General features: G+C 50.4%; 2 protein-coding genes across 5 annotated transcripts in view; one reads left to right on the plus strand and one right to left on the minus strand.

Annotated features, from left to right (window-relative positions):
- LOC137755070 (large ribosomal subunit protein eL19) overlaps positions 1 to 20,132 on the plus strand; it is a 406,958-nt gene that overhangs the window by 336,028 nt on the left and 50,798 nt on the right. The window lies entirely within an intron of this gene.
- PLXDC1 (plexin domain containing 1) overlaps positions 1 to 20,132 on the minus strand; it is a 61,225-nt gene that overhangs the window by 30,793 nt on the left and 10,300 nt on the right. For all 3 annotated transcript variants that reach the window (XM_068531029.1, XM_068531030.1, XM_068531028.1), the window contains exons 3-5: positions 1,659 to 1,802; positions 1,294 to 1,363; positions 553 to 675 (exon numbers count right to left, since the gene is read on the minus strand). In XM_068531029.1, coding sequence (XP_068387130.1) covers positions 553 to 675; positions 1,294 to 1,363; positions 1,659 to 1,802 — 337 coding nt within the window. The remainder of the gene's footprint in view (positions 1 to 552; positions 676 to 1,293; positions 1,364 to 1,658; positions 1,803 to 20,132) is intronic.

A 20,132-nucleotide genomic window follows, 5' to 3' on the forward strand; every position in this document is an offset into this window, starting at 1 on the left:
ATGGGCCACAGCTTGGCTTCCTTAGGGATGATGGGGCAGTTTGCAAAGTTGACAGGAGGCAGGAGCTGGGCAGCCCACAAACAGTCTGACTTTCAAGCTGAAGGGGAACCAGAAAACCCTTCTTCAGCTTCCCCATCCCCAACCAGGTACTGTGATTGGCCATCTCCAACCCCAAGCACGCCCCTTCCTTCTTGCCTATCCCGACCCCTTGAGATGAAAGGGAGGAGAAACAGGAGAAACATCTGTTCTCCCGGGGTGGAAGGTAGGTGTTCAAGGGACAACCTGGTGAGAATAAGAAACAGTAAATATCTCTGATATTTATTTCACCTCTACTAAGAGCCAAGCGCTTTCATTTCATTATCTCATCAGGTAGCAGGCATTTTTGCCCCCATCTTACAGGTGAGGAAAAGGAACACAGAAAGGTAGGGTGGCTGTCTTGCTGTGTGACTGTGGGCAAGTCCCTTGCCCTCTCTGGGACTTGGGATCCTCTAAAGGGGCTGGACCAAGGGAGCCCTGGAGCTGGGTGACTTAAACTCTGAGCTCTGATCTCACCATTGTCGAAGTAAGCAACCGTAGAGTTGTCGGAGCAGCCAGGGTTGAAGTTGGCCATCAGAGGAGCCACATACTGAGTAGCCGTGAGCATCCGATGGACCACATCACCCATGAAGATGAAGCCTGGGGTGGGAAGAAGTGTAGACAAATCATCAGAGATGGCCCAGAAGGGTTGCTTCCTCGTGCAGGAAAGAGCAGTGTAGACGGGGCTGGAAGTGAGTCTTGGACCTCTGTCCACCAGCCTCACATAGTGGGCATGGGTCTGGCATGTATGGAGCTAAAGGGCCCCAGACCAGAAGGTTCTCTCTGCGCCTCCCACCTCTCTCTGCCCCTTGGAAAGTGCACAGGAATCACAGACAGGCTGCTCATATCAACTGGAAGCCTGGTCCCAGGAAGCAGGCTCTCAGTGCAGTCTCCTCGCTCTCATTTACAGACTCAGAAGCACAGGGGCCAAGGGACTGCCCACAGTGGCCTGCACAGACCCAGAGGGAGAGAAACACACACACACACAGACACACACACACACACACACACACACACACAAGCAGGTCAGTCGATGTGAGGAAGCTGGGCTGAAACACTGATGACCTCTCTCCTGAGAGTGGGGTCCCAAGAGAGCCACATGTGGGACCCTCCCCAGTCCATCTGTAAAACCCTGTCTCCAGGGAACCTTCCTAGATAGGTCCCAAGTTCTGGCTGAAATCTCCACACCCTCTCCCAGTCCCACGGACAAGGCCTTACCTCCGGTTGCTATGGTGATCTGCCGCAGAGGATGCCCGTAGAAAGGGAAATCAAAGGACAAGACCACTCTCTGCAGGGGATGGGAGAGAGTCAGCATGGGCCAACCTTCAGGCCAGAGGGCTGGGTATCTACACTGCCCCATGCTTATCTGGATGGGATTGGCGGGGGGCGAGGGGGGCACAGGCATGTCCAGGGCAGTACCACAGGAGGACACTCCAACTCTGGCAAAGCCCCCCAGGGTCCCCTGGAAGGCACTTCCCAGACCACAGACCTCAGGCCACAAGCCATGCCCACTGACCAGGTGTGGTGGGCTGGCCCCCAGCCTCCCAGCCCAGGGCAGCTCTGCCGGGGACTGGGGCACTCACCGAAGCCTGCCGGTGGGTGTTGGAGAGGATTCGGTGAACTTTCACTTGGCTCTGGTTGGCCTTGGCCACGTCCACCCACAACTCCCGGCTGCGGGGCTCGCTGGGACCATAGAGACGGGACACGTAGTAGCTGTGGTTGTCCTCCTGTCGTTATCCAAGACAGAGCCCACAGGAGGCATGAGGAATCAGGATGCCAAGAACCACAGAGTCTGGATGCAAGAATTCACGGCCCTCCCAGGGGGCCAGGGTCTGGATGCAAGAATTCACGGCCCTCCCAGGGGGCCAGGGTCTGGATGCAAGAATTCATGGCCCTCCCAGGGGGCCAGACCGTGGCCCAGAGCTGGTTTAGGCCTGGGAGCCCTTTGGCGCCAGATAGCTCAGTACCTGCTCCCTAGCCACGCCCCCAACAGCTCTGGCCCCCAGCTAAATCCATACCTGCTGTAGCCATGCTCCGCCCTGCCATCCCCAAGACAGGCCAGGAGGCTTTTCCTACAGCCCCTGAGTCCCCCGCAGAGCACACTCAAGGCAGAGCTCAACTTGGGAGGTGAGGGAGCAACAGGCAAGGCAGCCCCAAACACAGCCCTTGTCTTCAGGGAGCTCCCAGATTGAGGGGGAGACATAGCCCCCTTCCCTGGGGAGTACCCAGTTTAGGGGAGAAGAAAAAACTGGATCTCAGAAGCCACCAGTCTAAAGATGAAGGCACACCCTTGCTCTTGGGGCATTGCTAGTCTGATGGAGCAGGTGGGACTTATACAAACAGAATGCACAGACACAGACCCTCCAGCAGAGAGATAAGACAGGGCCCATATTAGTCACTAAAGGGTTGAGAGACGGGAGAGAAGCAGCAATGATGCCTTCAAGACATATTTTTAAGCTTTCCTCTGTGCCTGATGGGGACAAAATAAAAGAACAAGCCAGAACCCAGAGGGCTGGGGGTTAACTCTGTAAAGCCTCTCCTGTACAGGAGAATTTAGGGGCAGGATTTAAAGGAGGCTGGAAATGGTCAGCAGAAAGTGTGGAAGAGCCCGGGGAGGAGGCAATGTCAAAACATTTCAGCCCATCTGGGAGCACCAGCCGCCAGCTGTAGGAGGAGAAGAGGCAGAGTGGGCAGGTCCACTTGGCCGCTGCCACAGAAATGGAGCCGCTGACTCGTGCGGAGCCCTGGGCGTCGCGGGTCATTAATCAGGCTGTCGGGCGGCAGTGGCCGCAGACACAGCAGAGCCGCCCATGTTCTCCCTGCCAAGCTGCCAGCTGCCCAGCCAGCCCTTGCCCTGGGCCCAGCATGAGCAGGGCCGAGGGCTGCCTGCTCTCTCCACCCGCCCGGAGACAGACTCTGCTCTTCTGACAAGTGACACACTCTGGGCACCTGGGGTCGGGGCAGGGCTGGGGGGAAGATGAGCAGGAGAAACATGGGGTTGGGGGTAGATTTCCCACTGCCACTGCCTGGTTCCTCCCCTCCAGACTCTAGACTGCCGGCCCCTCCACCCATTCTTAGCACGGACATCAAACAAATCTAAACAAATCTAACACACATACGAGGCCACAGGCCTCTGCTCACAAGCCATTGGGGGCTCCCACTGCCCTCGAGACAAAATCCAAACTGCAGCCTCACATACGAGGTCTCACCGTGAGCCAGCCCCACCTTCTCTCTAGCTTCGCTTCTCTCTCCCTCTCTCCTTCGCCTATGCACCCTTGTGCACCCACTCACCAGATTGACTCCCCGACAGTCTGAGGCCACCAGTGGTCACTCATGCCTTTGCACACGCTGGTCCTCCAGCCTAGAATGACCTTGCTTTCTCCCCCTGGCAGATTCCTACTTCTTCAGTGCACAGCTTAAACATCACCTTCTTATTGATCTTCTCCCCCAACTTGCCCAATGAGGACCTCCACCGTTCACAGGAGTCCTCAAGGGCTGACTCATGGGTACAGTTTGTGAGAGTCACATGGGCCCATGCTTGTTGGCTTTCTGATTTTATTCATGAAGCCACCTGAGGGGGTCACCCTGATGCCACCACCTCTAGGGTGCCCATGCCAAGGATGCTGCCTCCCATTGCTGTCACAGTCATTTACCCTGGGGTCCCAGAAGATGCCCAGAGGAGGGACCGCTGCCCCTCACTTTGCCCGTGGGCACCGGGGCAGCTGTGCTTATGCCCTGAGCTCACAGCTTCCCTCGGGAAAGCAGCCCCTTCAGCTTCTGCTTCTCCCCGACCCTGCAAGAGACCAGATGCCACGTCTTTTCTCCCTGGGTATCCATCTCTCCTATCTCCATCCATCTCTGCTGGGGTCCCCACCTTGACGAAAAAAAAAAAAAAACCAACCAAAAAAATTACCTGCCACCACTATGGAAAACAGTATGGAGGTCCCTCAGAAAACTAAAACCAGAATTACCATATGATCCAGCAATCCCATTCCTGGGCATATATCCAGACAAAACTATACTTCAAAAAGATACACGCACCCCTATGTTCATAGCAGCACTATTCACAATAGCCAAGACATGGAAACAACCTAAATGTCCATCGACAGATGAATGGATAAAGATGTGGTACATATATACAATGGAACACTACTCAGCCATAAAAAAGCATGAAATAATGCCATTTGCAGCAACATGGATGCAACTAGAGATTATCATACCAAGTGAAGTAAGTCAGAAAGAGAAAGACAGGGCTTCCCTGGTGGCGCAGTGGTTAAAAATCTGCCTGCCAATGCAGGGAACACGGGTTCGAGCCCTGGTCCGGGAAGATCCCACATGCCGCGGAGCAACAAAGCCCGCGAGCCACAACTACTGAAGCCTGCGCGCCTAGAGTCCGTGCTCCTCAACAAGGGAAGCCACCGCAATGAGAAGCCCGTGGACCGCAACGAAGAGTAGCCCCCGCTCGTCGCAACTAGAGAAAGCCAGCGCACAGCAGTGAAGACCCAACGCAGCCAAAATAAATAAATATATTTTAAAAAAAGAGAAAGACAAATACCATATTATATCACTAATATATGGAATCTAAAATATGACACAAATGAACCTGTCTACAAAACAGAAACAGACTCACAGACATAGAGAACAGACTTGTGGTTGCCAAGGGGGAGGGGAGGTGTGGGAGGGATGCACTGGGAGTTTGTGATTAGCAGGTACAAACTATTATATATAGAATGGATAAACAACAAGGTCCTACTGTATAGCACAGGAAACTCTGTTCAATATCCTGAGATAAACCGTAATGGAAAAGAATATAAAAAAGAATGTACATATATGTATAACTGAATCACTTTGCTGCACAGCAGAAATTAACACAACGTTGTAAATCAACTGTACTTCAATTAAAAAAAGAAAAAATCACCGGCCAAGAAACAAAGCCCCTTGCACACAAACTCATGCAAAGACATGTGAACAAAGGTGCCCAAGAGAAGAGTCTGAGGGCCCCCAGCCTGCTTCCTGGGAGTCACATGGTGAGCGGTTTTTATTCCACCTCAAAGCAAAGACAACAGGGCGCCCTGACCAACACTGTGCATCCGACAGTCTGCAGGACTCCAGCGCTGAAGCCAGTTTAGGTTCAGCTGCAACCACTTGCCACAGCCATGGCTACAGCTCAACTCTTCTCTCCACTAGCTCCAACAAAGGAGTGGTTTATTAAAGGGCATCCGTTAGCCTAAAATTTTGCCTGAAGAAAGGAAACCAAGTTTAGATGCTATTCAGCCCATCATTTAAATGTCTACTCCCACCGCCACCCCCGACCCCCAACTCTGAACCCGTGACACATAGGGACAGGCAAGATCACCTCTGCACCCATGGCTCAAGGTCCCTGAATCCTTGATGCCTGAGAAGTGTCTGCCAAGGTGAGGCGAGGCCTGTTCTGGGAGCCCAGAACCTTCCTTTTGCCCTTTTATAGGAGAAGAAAGAGGGACCGGTGCCTGGCACAGTCAAAATTTTGGAAGTAAACCTGCCTCTCTAATTCCTAGGCTGTCTTATTATGACCTTGGGGCGGGGGGGTAGACATGAGTGACCAAAGCAAAGCAGCGTCTAGGTGGCACTCTAGTCTTTTTGAACGCACAGAAGGTTTAACTGTGTCCTGCATAAAGCTATGTTCAAGTCCTAACCCCCGTACCTTGAATGTGACCTTATATGGAAATAGAGTCTTTGCAAATGTAATTAAGATGCGGTCATACTGGATTAGGGTGGGCCCTAAATCCAACTACAGATGTCCTAATAAAAGAAAGGAGAGTGAGATTTAGATACAGAGACACAGAGGGGACACAGGGAAGAAGGCCATGTGACAACAGAGGCAGCGATTGGAGTGATGCAGTTTACAAACCATGAAACACCAAGGATTGCCAGGGGCCACCAGAAACTAGGAATAGTCAAGGAAGGATTCTTCCCTAGCCTTCAGAGTGAGCATGGCCTTGCTGACACCTTGATTCAGACTTCTGGCCTCCAAAACTGTGAGACAATAAATTTCTATTGTTTTAAGCCACGAAGTTTGTGATATTTTGTTATGGCAGCCCTAGGAGGCTAATATACAGGTGTGTGTTGCTCTGCCTCAAGTGGGGCAACCCTGAATGTCTCCCCTTCCACGTCACCGCCATGTTTAGAACATTCTGCGGCTTCCCAGCTGTACTCAGATTGAAGGCCACACTCCTCACCATGACCTACAAGGCCCTGTGGGGCAAACTCTAGACACTGCCTATTCATTACCCCTCTTTTTTATTAATAGCACATTGATTTTGTAGCAAGCAAATCTGACCGCTTGTCCCTCTTGCCTTTGCCCTTCTCCTTATTCCTGCCTGGAATGCAGATGTGATGACTGCAGCTTCAACAGCCATCTTGTGAGCATAAGGACAAGAGCCACATCCTAAGGCTAGTGGAGTGGAGAGTTAGACAGAACCTGGGTCCCTGGAGGGATGCTTATTAAGTCCTCAGATTCAGCACTCTGTTATATGCAAACATGAATTCTTCCTGATGCATGGTAGTCTGGCCCCAACCCACCACCTCTACCTTCCCCCTTGCTCTCCATGCTCCAGCCCTGTTGGGCTTCTCTCAATTTCTGAAATCACCAAGTGCTTGGCTGTCTCAGGACCTTGGTACTTCCTGTATCTCCAAACCTCTTTCTCATTCAGTTCAGAAGCTGACTCTTCTCTGTCCTTCAGACCTCAGCTCAATGGTCACTTCTTCAGGAGTACCTTCCTGATGCCCCCGTTACACTCTCATTGCACCTCAGGCTTCTCCCTCTCAATGTGTTGTACACTTGTGATGACTGACTTGACTTTTTTTTTTTTTTTGGCTGCGCTGTGCAGCTTGTGGGATCTTAATGCCCCAACCAGGGATTGAACCCAGGCCCTCGGCAGTGAAAGTGCAGAGTCCTAACCACTGGACTGTCAGGGAATTCCCTTGACTTGACTTTTAGATTTGTTATCTCCACACTTGCCTTTCCTGTAAGACAATAACTTCCTCACGGGTAAGGTCAGCTTTTACCTATGGTGTTTAAATGATAATAAATGAATGACCATTCGTAGTTTCAGAGCAGGACCATTCAAAGCACAGTTTGTTGAAAGCCTTCTCAGCCTTTGTTTTATTGCTACCACCATGCATTCTAGTGACCAGGATGGGACGGTATTACCAAACAAAGCAGGACAGCAGCTCATGGGGAACACGTACTGTCAGGTACAGTGGGAGTCAGTACAGCTCCCACCTAGGAACCTGAGAGGCCTATGCTTAAAACTGCTGCTTGGAGGCTTGGAAAGGGGTCCTGTTTCCATCACCTGATTCCTGGGACTCGCCCGGTCAGAGCGTTCACCAAACCTCCAAGCGCTGGAAATGAGGGCCCCTGCACAGAAGCCACGCTCTGCAGTTGTGAAGCCCAAACAGACGTTAACACGTCTCTTGCTGCCTCATCTAAGAGGCAAAGGGTGGGGTGACTGGGGACGTTTAGCCCGTTGCTCTGAGTCCTTGGTCCCTGAAGGACAAACAGTCCACCGCCCCAGCCGGTGCCGCTCCGCTGAGGAGCCAGGCTGTGTGCTATTGGGGGATCCTGGGACAGACCTGTCTCATTCTTTGAGTTCCCAAGGAGCCCTCCAATGGCACCTCTTAACTGACAAAAAGTCTGCAACCGTGCTGACTCAAGGAGAGTCGGAAACTAAAAGAGCTGCTGCCTCTTAACTCCCAGGCACACGCTCTCTCCAAAGTGTCAGCAGATCCCCGGGTGAGCACGGGCCTCCGTACCTGTGGGTCCCCTGCTCAGGCCAGGTGGGCGAGGCTGAGGCTCTGCTTCTGGCCTCAAAAGTGCCAGGTGCAGCTGGCCTGCCAGGGGAAGGACTGCCTCAGGGGGCAGCGCCATGCAGAACTGGCCACAGGTCCCCAGCAGGCCCCAACAGACCACCTCTCCTGGCACGGGGTGACTCTGATTATCCCCAGGACAGTGAAGCCGGGAGCGGTATCTATTCCAAGCCCCGGCCTAGGGAGGCTCCATGGTGATGGGTGAGGCCAAACTGCAGCTTAGAGAGGAGGGGACAACTTGGAGCTGGGGTCACTCCTGGGCAGAGCCAAGAACGAAGCCCTCAGAGGTTGGGGGTGGTGGTGAGGTGCTTGGGAAAATGGGAGGAAAGAGAAGGGAAGCTGGCCTTTGCAGATCTGCGACGGTTGTGCGTGACAACCCTGGGAGATGAGTGCTAAAATTAGTCCCATTTTATAAGTGGGGAAACTGAGGCCCACATAACTCTCTGAAACCAGGTCAGTCTCACTCAAAGGCAGTGACTTTTCCTCTGTCCACTGTTTCTCGGGTCTTTAAGTGACTGCCCCACTGGAAGGCGACTTGGGCTGCTTATTAGTGATTAGTTAAAATGTCTCACATCAGAAGAACCAGAGTGGAGCCTTTCTGGAGCACAGAGTTCAGGGACCGTGTCCCAATCCTCTCCTCACCCCTAGCACCTTCCCAGCACAGGGCTGGCACCTGGCACATGGTACGTGTTAGGGATCTGCTGTTGAATGAGTTCAATCACCAGGACCCCACGGCTGATGGTGCCAGAGACTGAGCTGAGAATGTGCAGTGTGACTCCAATAAGGACAGCATCCTCCCCCATCACTGATGGCAGGTGACACAAAAGCCATGTGTGAAGGAAGCAGCTGCCTCCTCTGGGAATCCAAGTCCGTGGAAATCATTCCCATAGCTGGGACATCCTGCCCAAAGGAATGCACCTCCAACGCCCCGTCTTCTTTTCCTGAAATGCTCGTATCATCCCCTTAGGAGGTCCTTCCAGTCAGAAGACCTGAATTGCTACAGTTGAGGCTTGAAGCATGTCAGTTGCGCTGTATTCCTGTCCCGAGAGGGGCAGAGTAGGAGGAGTTTGGGATGCAGGGAAGGGGAAAGAAAAACAGTTCTCTGTCAAAGGAGGAAGGAAGGAAGGAGGGAGGGAGGGAAGGAGGAGGAAGAAGGAGGAAGTGTTAGCTTCACTTCTCCGAGGAAGTGAAGCTAACACGGGAGATGCTTTCAGGCCATGGAAGGAAACCCTGGCTCCACCTGCTCAAACTTGGAGGAAGAGTACTCGATCATGTGACTGAGAGTCCAGCAGGGCAGCAAGTGTGGAATACAGGGCCTCTGGTGTCATCAGGGCCTTGTCCTAAGTGTGACTGCTGGTCCACAGAAAGGAGAAGGAAGCCAGCCCTCACATCCGGCTTCAATAAATATATGCTGGGGACTTCCCTGGTGGTGCAGTGGTTAAAAATCTGCCTGCCAATACAGGGGACACGGGTTCGAGCCCTGGTCGGGGAAGATCCCACATACGACGGAGCAACTAAGCCCATGCGCTACAACTACTAAGCCTGCACTCTAGAGCCCACAAGCCACAACTACTGAAGCCTGCGTGCCTAGAGCCTGTGCTCCGCAACAAGAGAAGCCACCGCAATGAGAAGCCCATGCACCCCAACAAAGAGCAGCCCCCTCGCTTGCTGCAACTAGAGAAAGCCCACACGCAGCAAGGAAGACCCAATGCAGCCAAAAATAAATTAATTAATTAATAATTTTTAAAAAGACCCAATGCAGCCAAAAATAAATAAATAAATTTATAATAAATAAATAAATAAATGCTGGGTAAGTAAAAAAGAGACAGAATTGAGGAGGGTGTCGGAAGACAGAGAAAGCAGCCCTGGTTCCTGACAGCTTTCCAGGTCCCTGAGGTCAGGCTGTCCTTCATCTCCAGCCCTTCGATCCTGTGACAGGTCTCTGCACCCTCTCTATAAATCTTTCCCCTGAGACAGCTAGAATGGCTCCTTGGAACCAAAAGAGCCCTAATGAGTCTTTCTCACAGGGTGATCAGAGGAAGTACCTCCAGGGATACCAGCACAGACAGTGAGAATCTGCATGGGAAGAGAGAAATGAGAAACCAAATTTCTGGGAGAGTTTTTCCCTGGCAACACACTGGCCACCATGTTTTTTCTTCTGCAAAGTCAATCACCACTGGCTTCTTAACTTGGTGGTGGCTTGGAATTCACTAACCTTGGGGGTGCTTCCCGTCTGCCACTGCAGGTCCCTGATCATGCTGCCACTGGCACCCGCAGTTTTGAAGGCGAAGTCCACACACAGCAGAGACTGATAACTGTCTCCCGATAACCACTCTCCCCTTCTTCCTTTAGTAGCAGAATCTTCCAGCTTTAGTTAGGCACGTGGGCACCGAGCTAGACTACGTTTCCCAGCCCTCCTTACAGCTAGGAGACATGACTATGTCTGGCCAGTGGAAGATGAGCAGAATGACTGTCCTCAGTAGGAACTGGGGGACTCTCATCTTGCCCAGTTCTCATTGGTTGGGACGCAGATGTGATGGTGGGAGCAGAAACAGCCATTTAGGACCACAACATGCGAGGCACATGTTGTAGAGAGAAGCTGGCTCCCTAACACCATAGAGACACTACATCAACTCCTGCTTACTTATGCTCACACTATTACATGTGAGAGAAGAATAAACCTCCTTCATGTCTAAGTACCTTGTCAGTTGGGCATTTTTTTACAACAGCTGAATCTGTATCCTAAGCCCAGTCAATCCGAAGCCTTCTTCACATATTCCATATAGATATGTCTCTTGAAAAGGATTTAGAGGCCGTGCCTGGCAGTGAACTTGCCTGAGGAATTCACCCAATTCACAGATGTCACCGCATTTGACCTGCTGTCTGTGGGGCAGTCCTGATAACCCAGAGGGCAGCCCTCCAGGCACTGTGGACTGGAGGCTAGAAGCTGAGATGGGGTGACCTGACATTACAGAGGGTCAGGGAGCTTAGCACGAGCCAGACCATTTGGCAAGTCCGCCAAAGGGAACTATGTTTCCCTGAAATGCCTGCAAGAAACCCCAGTCGATAAACCACATTCATTTTGGGAGGCAGCATGGTGTGGCTTTCAAACATTTTTGACCATGAAATCCTTTCTTCCAATTAAACTTCCATGGAGGTGCAATACATAAATTACATCAAAGTAAGGCCACTCTGTGGGAAGGAAAGAGAAGGGCCTGGAGCCCAGCCTGCTGTGCTACTTCCTTCCCCACCACCTTCCATCCTACAGCAGCCCATGGAGCACCTCTGGGAACCCTTAGGGTTCCGTGGAGTGCAACTTGAAAACCACCACTTTAGGATCAAGGGCAGGGGCTGTGGAGTTAGCAGACCCAAGTTCAAAAACTAGCTCCACTGCATAATAGTTGGTGCAAAACATCCCTCTCCTCTCTGAGCATCAGTTCCCTCATCAGTAACCTTTCTTGCAGAGCTCTTGAAAGGATTAGACAAAATATAACAACATAAAGCTCTTAGCCCAGTGCCTGGTCCGCAGTAGGTGTTTGAAAAGTGGGAGCTATTAGGATGATTCTGTTGGACCTTTCCAGGAAAGGTCTTGATTGTGGAGGCTGCCTCCTCAAAACCATCCCCAGCCCCCTCTTCAGCACCTGCTGTTCCAGTGTCTTTTCTGCCTCAATTATTCATGCCCGGAGCCTGCCAGGCACTTCATTTCTGACAGCAGGGCAGCATTTACCTTGGCTGGGCTCAAGACGTTTCTGGACAGGAACTCTGGCTAAGCTGTCACCATCAGCCCATCACCTGCCAGCCAACTGGCAAGTGGAAATGCCGGGGCAAGCAACCAAGGGCAACCTGCAGGGCCTATTGGAGATGTCTGGCCGGCCATGCTGGTTAGGATGGCATGCCAGGCAGCTGAATCCAACCCAGGACATGCTGAGGGGATTACTGGAGGAACGGGCATCCTATTCCCTGCCTCCACCGTTCTAGGAGGCTTCACAAGGCCAATAGGAATGTTTCCTAGATCCCTGCTACTCAAAGTCTGGCCCAGGGACCAGCAGTATCAGCATCACCTGGGAGCTTAGTAGAAATGCAGAATCCAGGGCCCAACCCCAAACCTGCTGGATCAAAATCCGCATCGGAACAAGCTTCCCAGGGGATTATTTTGCACAGTAAAGCTTGAAGAGCGCTGGTTAAGAAGCACCCTCTGTCTGGACCAACGCCATCACTCATTTTTGTTTCTGAGGACTCCAAGGACAGAAAGACCTGGGTTCTTGTCCTGGCTCTGCCACTCACTAGCTGTGCAACCTTGGGCAAGCACTTCACCTCTCTGTTCCCGGATAGTATTAGAAACACCTGCCTCCTGGGGTAGTTGGGTGGATGAAATATAAGGCCACAGAGTGAGGCCAGTGCTCAAGGAGGGCTCCTTTAGTTCCCTTACCTCATGCATCCACATAATGACCTCCATCTGCCCTCTGGAGGTATTTAAGCCTCAGGCTGAAATAAACCACCTGGAACACTTGTCATCACAGAAGTGCAGAAAACAGGTCCCCTGGACTAACCCGGGAAGTGAGGGACCCAGCCTAGACAAAGGGGTATTTGCATGGTGCTGAGGGCCTGGGGTAAAGAGGTGTCAGGGTGGGTGAGGCTGACCTGAGAAGGTCCTGGAAGTGGGGATTTGGACCAGGCTTGGAAAAAGGGTGTGAGCTGGCTTTCTAGACAAAGCATTTTTTAATACCCCTCACGCTTCATGGAAATGAAAGAAGCATCTTATCCTGACACTGATTCTACGTGTGGGCTTTTGGAGGATATCAGTCAACCAGAGATTTTGATAGCATCAATATATATCATATAACCACAGAGAATTAGGAAATAAGGAAAAACAAAAACAGGCCTCCCCCATCTCTCACCTCGTCCTGTTCTGCATATTTCCTTCTAGCCTTTCTCATATGAATGTAATTTCACGTGGTTATAATCCTGCTGACTATCCAGTTGTGTGGACTTCTTCTGTCATGTTTCATGATATCTGAAGCAGTTTTTGATGTTGAACATGGTCTTTTAACCATCGTTTGTAAAGGCGTCATGGCCATCTACTCAGAAGAAAACCCACAATTTTATTAACTTTTTCCTTACTGTTGGACACTTAGGTAGTTTCCAGTTTTTATGCTCTATTTTTCTATTTTTAAACACTACTGTGATAAATTTGTTGATACACTTTCCATATCCCGGATTATTGGCCCTGCTTCAAAGCCTCTGATATAAAGCAGAACTTCTCAAACTTTAATGTGCGTACAAATCACCTGGGAATTAGATTCTGATGCTGCAGGTCTGAGGGGCCTGACCTGCATTTCTAACAAGCTCCCACCATACGTTGAGGAGTTGTGAGGATATGAAGGGTAGCCCCTGAAGCTTCAAGGCCAGGAAATCCTCTTTTGTTGCTGGGATCCCATTTTTGTACTTCCAGCTAAGATCTGGGGGAAAAAACACTACCCTTTTTTCCGAAACCTTTCTGGTTAACTTTTCAACCAATTAGCTCAACCGATTTTTATAACAACTCTATGAGGCATTCTCAGTCCCACCTTACAGATGAGGAAACTGAGGTTTAGAGTGATGATATGGCAAAGATACACACTATCTACCGTATTGGGACCAGAGTAAGACGACCAACTGTCCCGATGTACCTGAGACTGAGGGCTTCAGTGCCAAAATCAGGACCATCCTGGGAAAACCAAGATGGTTGGTCACCTTGACCAGAGCCTAATTCAGAGTCAGCTAATGTTAATCATTTCCAACCCTGGGTGCCTTTATGTAGATTACTGTATGACACCTTTGCAAGTACACTTGGGCAATATAGCATCGCCATTTGACAATGAAGAAATGAGCTCAGAGGGGTTAAGAAATTTTCCCAAGACAAGGGAATTCCCTGGGGGTCTAGTAGTTAGGACTCCATGCTTCCACTGCAAGGAGGCACGTGTTTGACACCTGGTTGGGGAACTAAGATCCTGCAAGCAGCGTGGTGTGGGCAAAAAATTAAAAAAAAAAAAAGAAAGAAAAGAAAATTTCCCAGGACTTCCCTGGTGGTCCAGTGGTAAAGAATCCACCTTCCAATGCAGGGGATGCGGGTTCAATCCCTGGTCGGGAACTAAGATCCCACATGCTGCGGGGCAACTAAACCCACGCACCACAACTAGGGAGAAGCCCGAGCGCCGCAACGAAGATCCCGCATGCCTCAACGGAGGACGATCCCGTGTGCTGCAACTAAGACCCGACTCAGGCAAAAAAATAAGGGAAAAAAAATTATAAAAAAAAAGAAAGAAAGAAATTTTCCCAAGACAAACAGCCCAATTTTTTAAATGGGCAAAGGACTTAAGTAGACATTTCTCCAAAGAAGATATACAAATGGCCAACAAGCACATGAAAAGATGCTCAACATCATTAGTGATTAGGGAAACACAAAGCAAAACCACAATGAGATACCAGCTCACAACCACCAGGATGCTATAATTTAAAAAAAAAAAAAAAAGGAAAATAACAAGTGTTGGCAAGGATGTGGCAAAATGGGAACCCTCATACATTGCTGGTGGGAATGTAATATGGTTCAGTCACTGTGGAAAACAGTTTGGCAGTTCCTCAGGGTTAAACATAGAATTACCCTATGACTCAGCAATTCCACTCCTAGGTGTACCCCAAAGAGCTGAAAATATGTACTCAAACATATACACATATACATGTTCACAGTAGCACTATTCACAAGAAACAACAGGAAGAAACTCAGATGTCTATCAACAAATGAATAGATGAACAAAGCTGTGGTATATCTGTATAATGGAAAATATTATTCAGCCATAAAATGGATGAGCCTTGAAAACATTATGCCAGGTGAAAGAAACCAGACACAAAAGATCATATATGATATTTCATTTATATATGAACTATCCAGAACAGGTAAATTCATAGAAATAGAACACAGATTGGTGATAACCGGGGACTGAAGGGGATGAGGGACGGGGAGCAACGGCCTAAAAGGTCCAAGATTTCCTCTTGAGGTGGTGAAAATGTTTTGGAACTAGATAGAGGTGATGGTTGCACAACATTGTGGGTATATTAAATGCACTTCACTTTCAAATGGTTAATTTTTTGTTACGTGAATCTCACCTCAACAAGAAAGAAAACCAACCAACCAACCAAACAACCAGCCTGCGCAAGGAAAAGGGTCAACAAAAGGGTCCTGTGTGGGAGACAGACCGCCTGGGCCTGAGCAGCCAGCAGAGGGCGCTGTGGCACTCTTACCGAGCCGGGCAAGGGAGACCCCCGGGACTGAGAACCCATCCCGTGCCGCGCATTTTGCAATGAGTCTCAACCCAGGAAGATCAGTACCTACCCTCCCCTATTTGGGAAATCTGAAGCTAGTAGGGGCTTGAAACGCCAGGTTCATTAACTGAGGGTTTAAGTGTCCAGCCCAAGGTCAGCAGCTGGTACGTGCCACATGGAAGGCCAAGACTGCGGGACTCTTTCCACAGCGCTGAAGACTGGACGTCTGGACTCCACCTCCCACCTCCCTGGACACCCATTCTTCTCACAAAATCTCTTATCGTCTGTCGCTTCAGAATTCAGCTCACGACTTTCCCTCCACCCATCTCACCCTCAACCCCCAGGAGTCTTCCCCTAACAGCCTGCTCACCTCATGCTTTCCCCTCAGCGCCAGCACTGGCACGGCCGGGTTCTTCCATGAGCAGCGCCTGGGGCTCTTCACGTGTCGAGGCTACAAGTCTGTCTGTCCCGTCTCCCCTAGGCCCTTCTGAAGGTCTCCTTTTGGGAACTGCCTCCTTTGGGAGGGTGTAGAAGCCACGAGGGTATTGCACTCACTTGTTCCTCTCGCTGCCCAACTGTCTTGGATGATGTGGTCCCTACCCCACCGTGTGGTCCCTCAGCATCCCTGGGCCTGCGGTGGCGGTTGCATGAGCTGGGAAGTTTTGCTCGGGCCAGAGAGGAGAGGAATTCAGGGAAGCTGGGCCAGGAGGAAGACTGGGGTAAGAGGAGGGGAGTCAGAATTTTCTATTAGGTGTGTGAACCTGTTCTATTACAGGGGGAACCTCCAAATCTGACTGCTCTTAAACTTGGTTCCTCCCAAACTGTGACCCAGACATGAACCACAGAACCAAGAAAACCTTTAATTTGGATTTGGAAATCCCCAGGCTTGACGACATCCCCCTTCAGCCTCTTGGAGAATAAACTGTGGTTCTTCCCGGATTTCTGACTTAGCACTATGGCTCTCCCCAATCCCTCCCTCGCCCACAAAGTTTCCAGTGTCCCCAGGAACTCAGGATTGGTCTTGGTGGAAAAATCTCTGGAAAGCTCAAGTCCGGACAAGAATCCTATTTCCACAGGGATGTGGTTGTAGAGTGAGCATGGGAATAACATCCAAGGAGATGGCTCTAACCAGGGGCCTTGGAGCTGCCAGCTCATCCTGGGAGCGCAGGCTGGATGCCTCAAGGCCTCCAAAGCAAGAGCGTCTGAGTTGGAAGGAGCACTGTGGTGAGGTCGCCAGGCAGGAAGTGCTGGGCAGAAGGGACTAGGAAGATGGGGTTGGGCCAGAGGGGCAAGAAGGGAAGATAGTCAGAGGGGGCTGGGCCAGAGAAGGCCTGGGATGGGGGCTGGGCAGAGGGGCTGAGGTGAGGGAGCCGGGCCAGAAGGGAAGCTGGGGCCAGGAGGGTAGACTGAGGAACAATGAAGGAAGATGATGGGGCTCAGGGGTGGGCGGCGGGGGGGGAGGCAAAGGGGATGGCAGCCCACCTGCCAGGCCCTAAGCCCCTCAATAACGGCCCCAGAGCAGAGGGAACTAAAGCCTGGTTCCTGCTGGCATAGATTAGACTGTGATATGGATAAACAGTTGAAAGCCAAGAAAACTTTATGAAACAGACCAAATCAAACTTGCTGAAATGTCCCCTTCCTTCCACTTCCCTCTTGCTCAGCCCTCTGCTGCCAAGATCGGGTTTCCTTCGGCCAGAGAGACCCCAGCTCTCAGAGACGCTGACCAGAGACACGGGAGAAGCAGTTGTCTCTGGGCCCCTTCCCGGGGCACCTGCAGGGACCAAGAGGGCCCGCCATCCAGGGTAGGGTGAGCGCGCAGCCCAGGTTGTGTGGAGGTCTGGCTGTGCTGAAGGGGGCGATCGTCACCATCCCCCATTGAGTGCAGCTCAGTGCAAGGCCTAATGGGTTCAAGGCGGGGTAGGAATGGAGCACAGGCCCCTCTGAGGATTCTGGCACGAGACACCCCCCCGGGCCGCAGTGTGTGCGCACACGTTCCAGCATCTATGGCATGTATAAGCACTGACATTCTCTTATGTGTGTGAGAACCCGGGAGTCAGTAGAGTTTGGTCCTTTGAGGCCACTAAGTCCAACAACTCACCCCAGGCACAACCTCTTCTCTTCAACAACCCTGTCTTTCAAGGCCTCTGGAGATGGGGAAATCCCTACTTCCTTTGTTCCTTCAAAAGAGGAACAGCCATCATGCACCAGGCACTGGCTACAGAGTGATAAGACAGTCTTGGGTCTCATGGTGCCTCAGTTTCAGGGGAAGACAGGCAATAAAAACAAATAAATAGATAATTCAGGGCAGGAAGGGATATGAGCTATGGAGGAAAATAGTCTATTCCCTCTGCCCCAGTCACAGCCCTGCAGCTATTAGAAAGCAGCCACATCTAGAAGCTTCTCTATACCAGGTTAAATACCCCAAGCTCCTTCAACCGTTTTGGACTACTCTGGTTCCTAGAAAGCCATTTGAAAGGGGGTTCAAACCCCTCAGCTATGGTCAAGACAAGAAAAACCCCACAGGATCCCCAGAGCCCCAGCCCTGGTCCCCGGGTTTCTGTGGGTTTCCATGAACACAGCTGGCTTTCCCACCTCCGTCCTTGGCAGCCACTCCACACTCCTGACTCATCCCAGCCCACAGGCAGTGAGGAGCCCCAAGTGTTTTCCTCATGAACCGCTGCTAAGTCATATCTCTCCCACCTTATTCTAAACGGAAGTGCCAGGATTTATAATGATCCCAATAGTTTCATCTGGCCTGAGGCCAACTATCAACCAGCCTGCCAAGGAAGCCTTCCGGTTCCTAATCTGACATCTGAACTCTCTTCCAGCTAAGGGAGAAGCCTGGTCTAGAAGTCTGATCCTCCAATCTTCTGGGCAGGGCTGGGGACACCCCTAGCGCAGTCAGAGGGGCCTCCTGCCAGGGTGGCCTTGCTTCTTCACGTGCACTCTTCACGTGTGGCTACTGAGGGGGCCACAAAGCCCCCAGGATGGTGGAAGTCTTGTGGTCAAGTACAGCCACGTGGTGCCTGAGAAAGCCTCAGCTTCCAGTGTTCAGTTTGGCAACCGATTTTAAAATTGGTTTGAAAGATTACAGCTCAGAAGTTCCCACACCTAGAGAACCATCAGGATCACATGGGGGGACTTTTAAAGAAACAAATTCCCAGGCTCCAGTGTTTCTCACCCAATCAGTCCAGGGTGGAGCCCGAGAATTTGAGCTGTTTTTTAAGCTCTGGGGTTATTGAATCCATACTGGCTCTTAATGATCCCCACTGCCCTTTCTGAACACCCACAGACAATTGCTTCCAGAAGGCCACGTCTCTTGTGGCTCTCTTCTGCAGCGGCCTCTCTGCACAGACGGGACCATGGCCCTCTGACCATGGTGTCTGGCCCAGAGCAAATACCAGTTCTTTAACCGGTAGCCCAGCAAAGCTGGGGGTTGGGGACAGGGTGAGTTTCCAAGTGTTCCCTTACTTGGGGTACCTGTCCTGCCCTGGCCCTCTATTCCATCATCCCACCGTGGCTCCTTGATTCTGCAGGATGGAGAAGACAGGGCAGGATGGGAAATGAATGGCTCCCCTTCAGGGCCGGGATTAGGGTGAGGCGAGGGAGGCACTGACCTCGGGTGTAACATTTAAAGTGGCACCAACAAAAAGAACTTATTTATAAAACAGAAACAGACTCACAGATTTCGAAAACAAGTTTATGGTGACCAAACGGGAAACGTGGGGGGGGAGGGATAAATTAGGAGGTTGGGATTAACATATACACACTACTATATATAAAATAGATAACCAACAAGGACCTACTGTATAGTACTCAATATTCTGTAATAACCTATATAGGAAACGAATCTGAAAAAGAATGAATATAGGTATATGTATAACTGAATCCCTATGTTGTACACCTAAAACTAACACAACATTGTAGATCAACGATACTCCAATAAAATTTTTTAAAAATAAAAACATTTAAAAAGCGGCACCTACAAACTCAGTCATCAAGAGAATATTTTAATGCCATATATTTTTAAATCAAATTAGTTAAATTGATGCAGAAAAATCCATGATGAACAAAAGATCAACATTTTAAATAAAGACAGGATCAGTAATGGGGCCACGCCACGTCTGAGGACGAGGTAACAGGAAAGATAAGTCACAGAAATGATGCAGAAAGAGAGAGAGTTCAGAGAATGTATTACCTTGCTCCCTCCGCACCAGGCTGCAGGCTGGCCCTGGTCCGTCTCCCGCCCCCACTGGTACAGCCCCTGCCCGGCACCCCTCCTGCAGAGGCATCACAGTTCTTGCTGCTTTGGGGAACCACCCTCCCTGCCAGCTCAGGCTCACATGTAGAGGTCTTAGCTGCTCCCTGCTGCAGCTTTTCCTAACGTCTTCTCTTCCTTCACCCTGCCCACACCTGGCCCTCCTGTGTATACTGTCCCTGCATTAAACAGAAAGAAAGAAAGAGAGAGAGAGAGAGAAAGGAAGGAAGGAAGGAAGGAAGGAAGGAAAGGAGGAAAGGAGGAAGGGAAGAAGGGAGGAAGGGAGGGAGGAAGAAAAGAAATGATGCAGGAAAAGATATTAAAATTCTAAAAATATCCTTAGAGAGAGAAGCTATTACATCCATGACACAAGAACAATAGGAGGCTATTTTTTTTAAAGAAATGATCAGAAAAGAATAAACAGCTCTTGGAAGTGAAAAATATGATAGTAGAAAAAAAATCAGTAACATTAAGAGAATAAGGTTGAGAAAATCTCCCAGAAAGTGGATCAACAACAACAATTACAAGCAAACTAACAAATAGACAACAAAAAATGCAAAGAGAGAGAAGAAAGTTTGGGGATCAATCCCCAAGATGGACATCTAATTGAGGGGTCTGGTAGAAAGAAGAGAGTACGTAGAGAGAAGATGAT

This window comes from Eschrichtius robustus, chromosome 20, assembly GCF_028021215.1.
Source record: "Eschrichtius robustus isolate mEscRob2 chromosome 20, mEscRob2.pri, whole genome shotgun sequence".
Lineage (NCBI taxonomy): Eukaryota > Metazoa > Chordata > Mammalia > Artiodactyla > Eschrichtiidae > Eschrichtius > Eschrichtius robustus.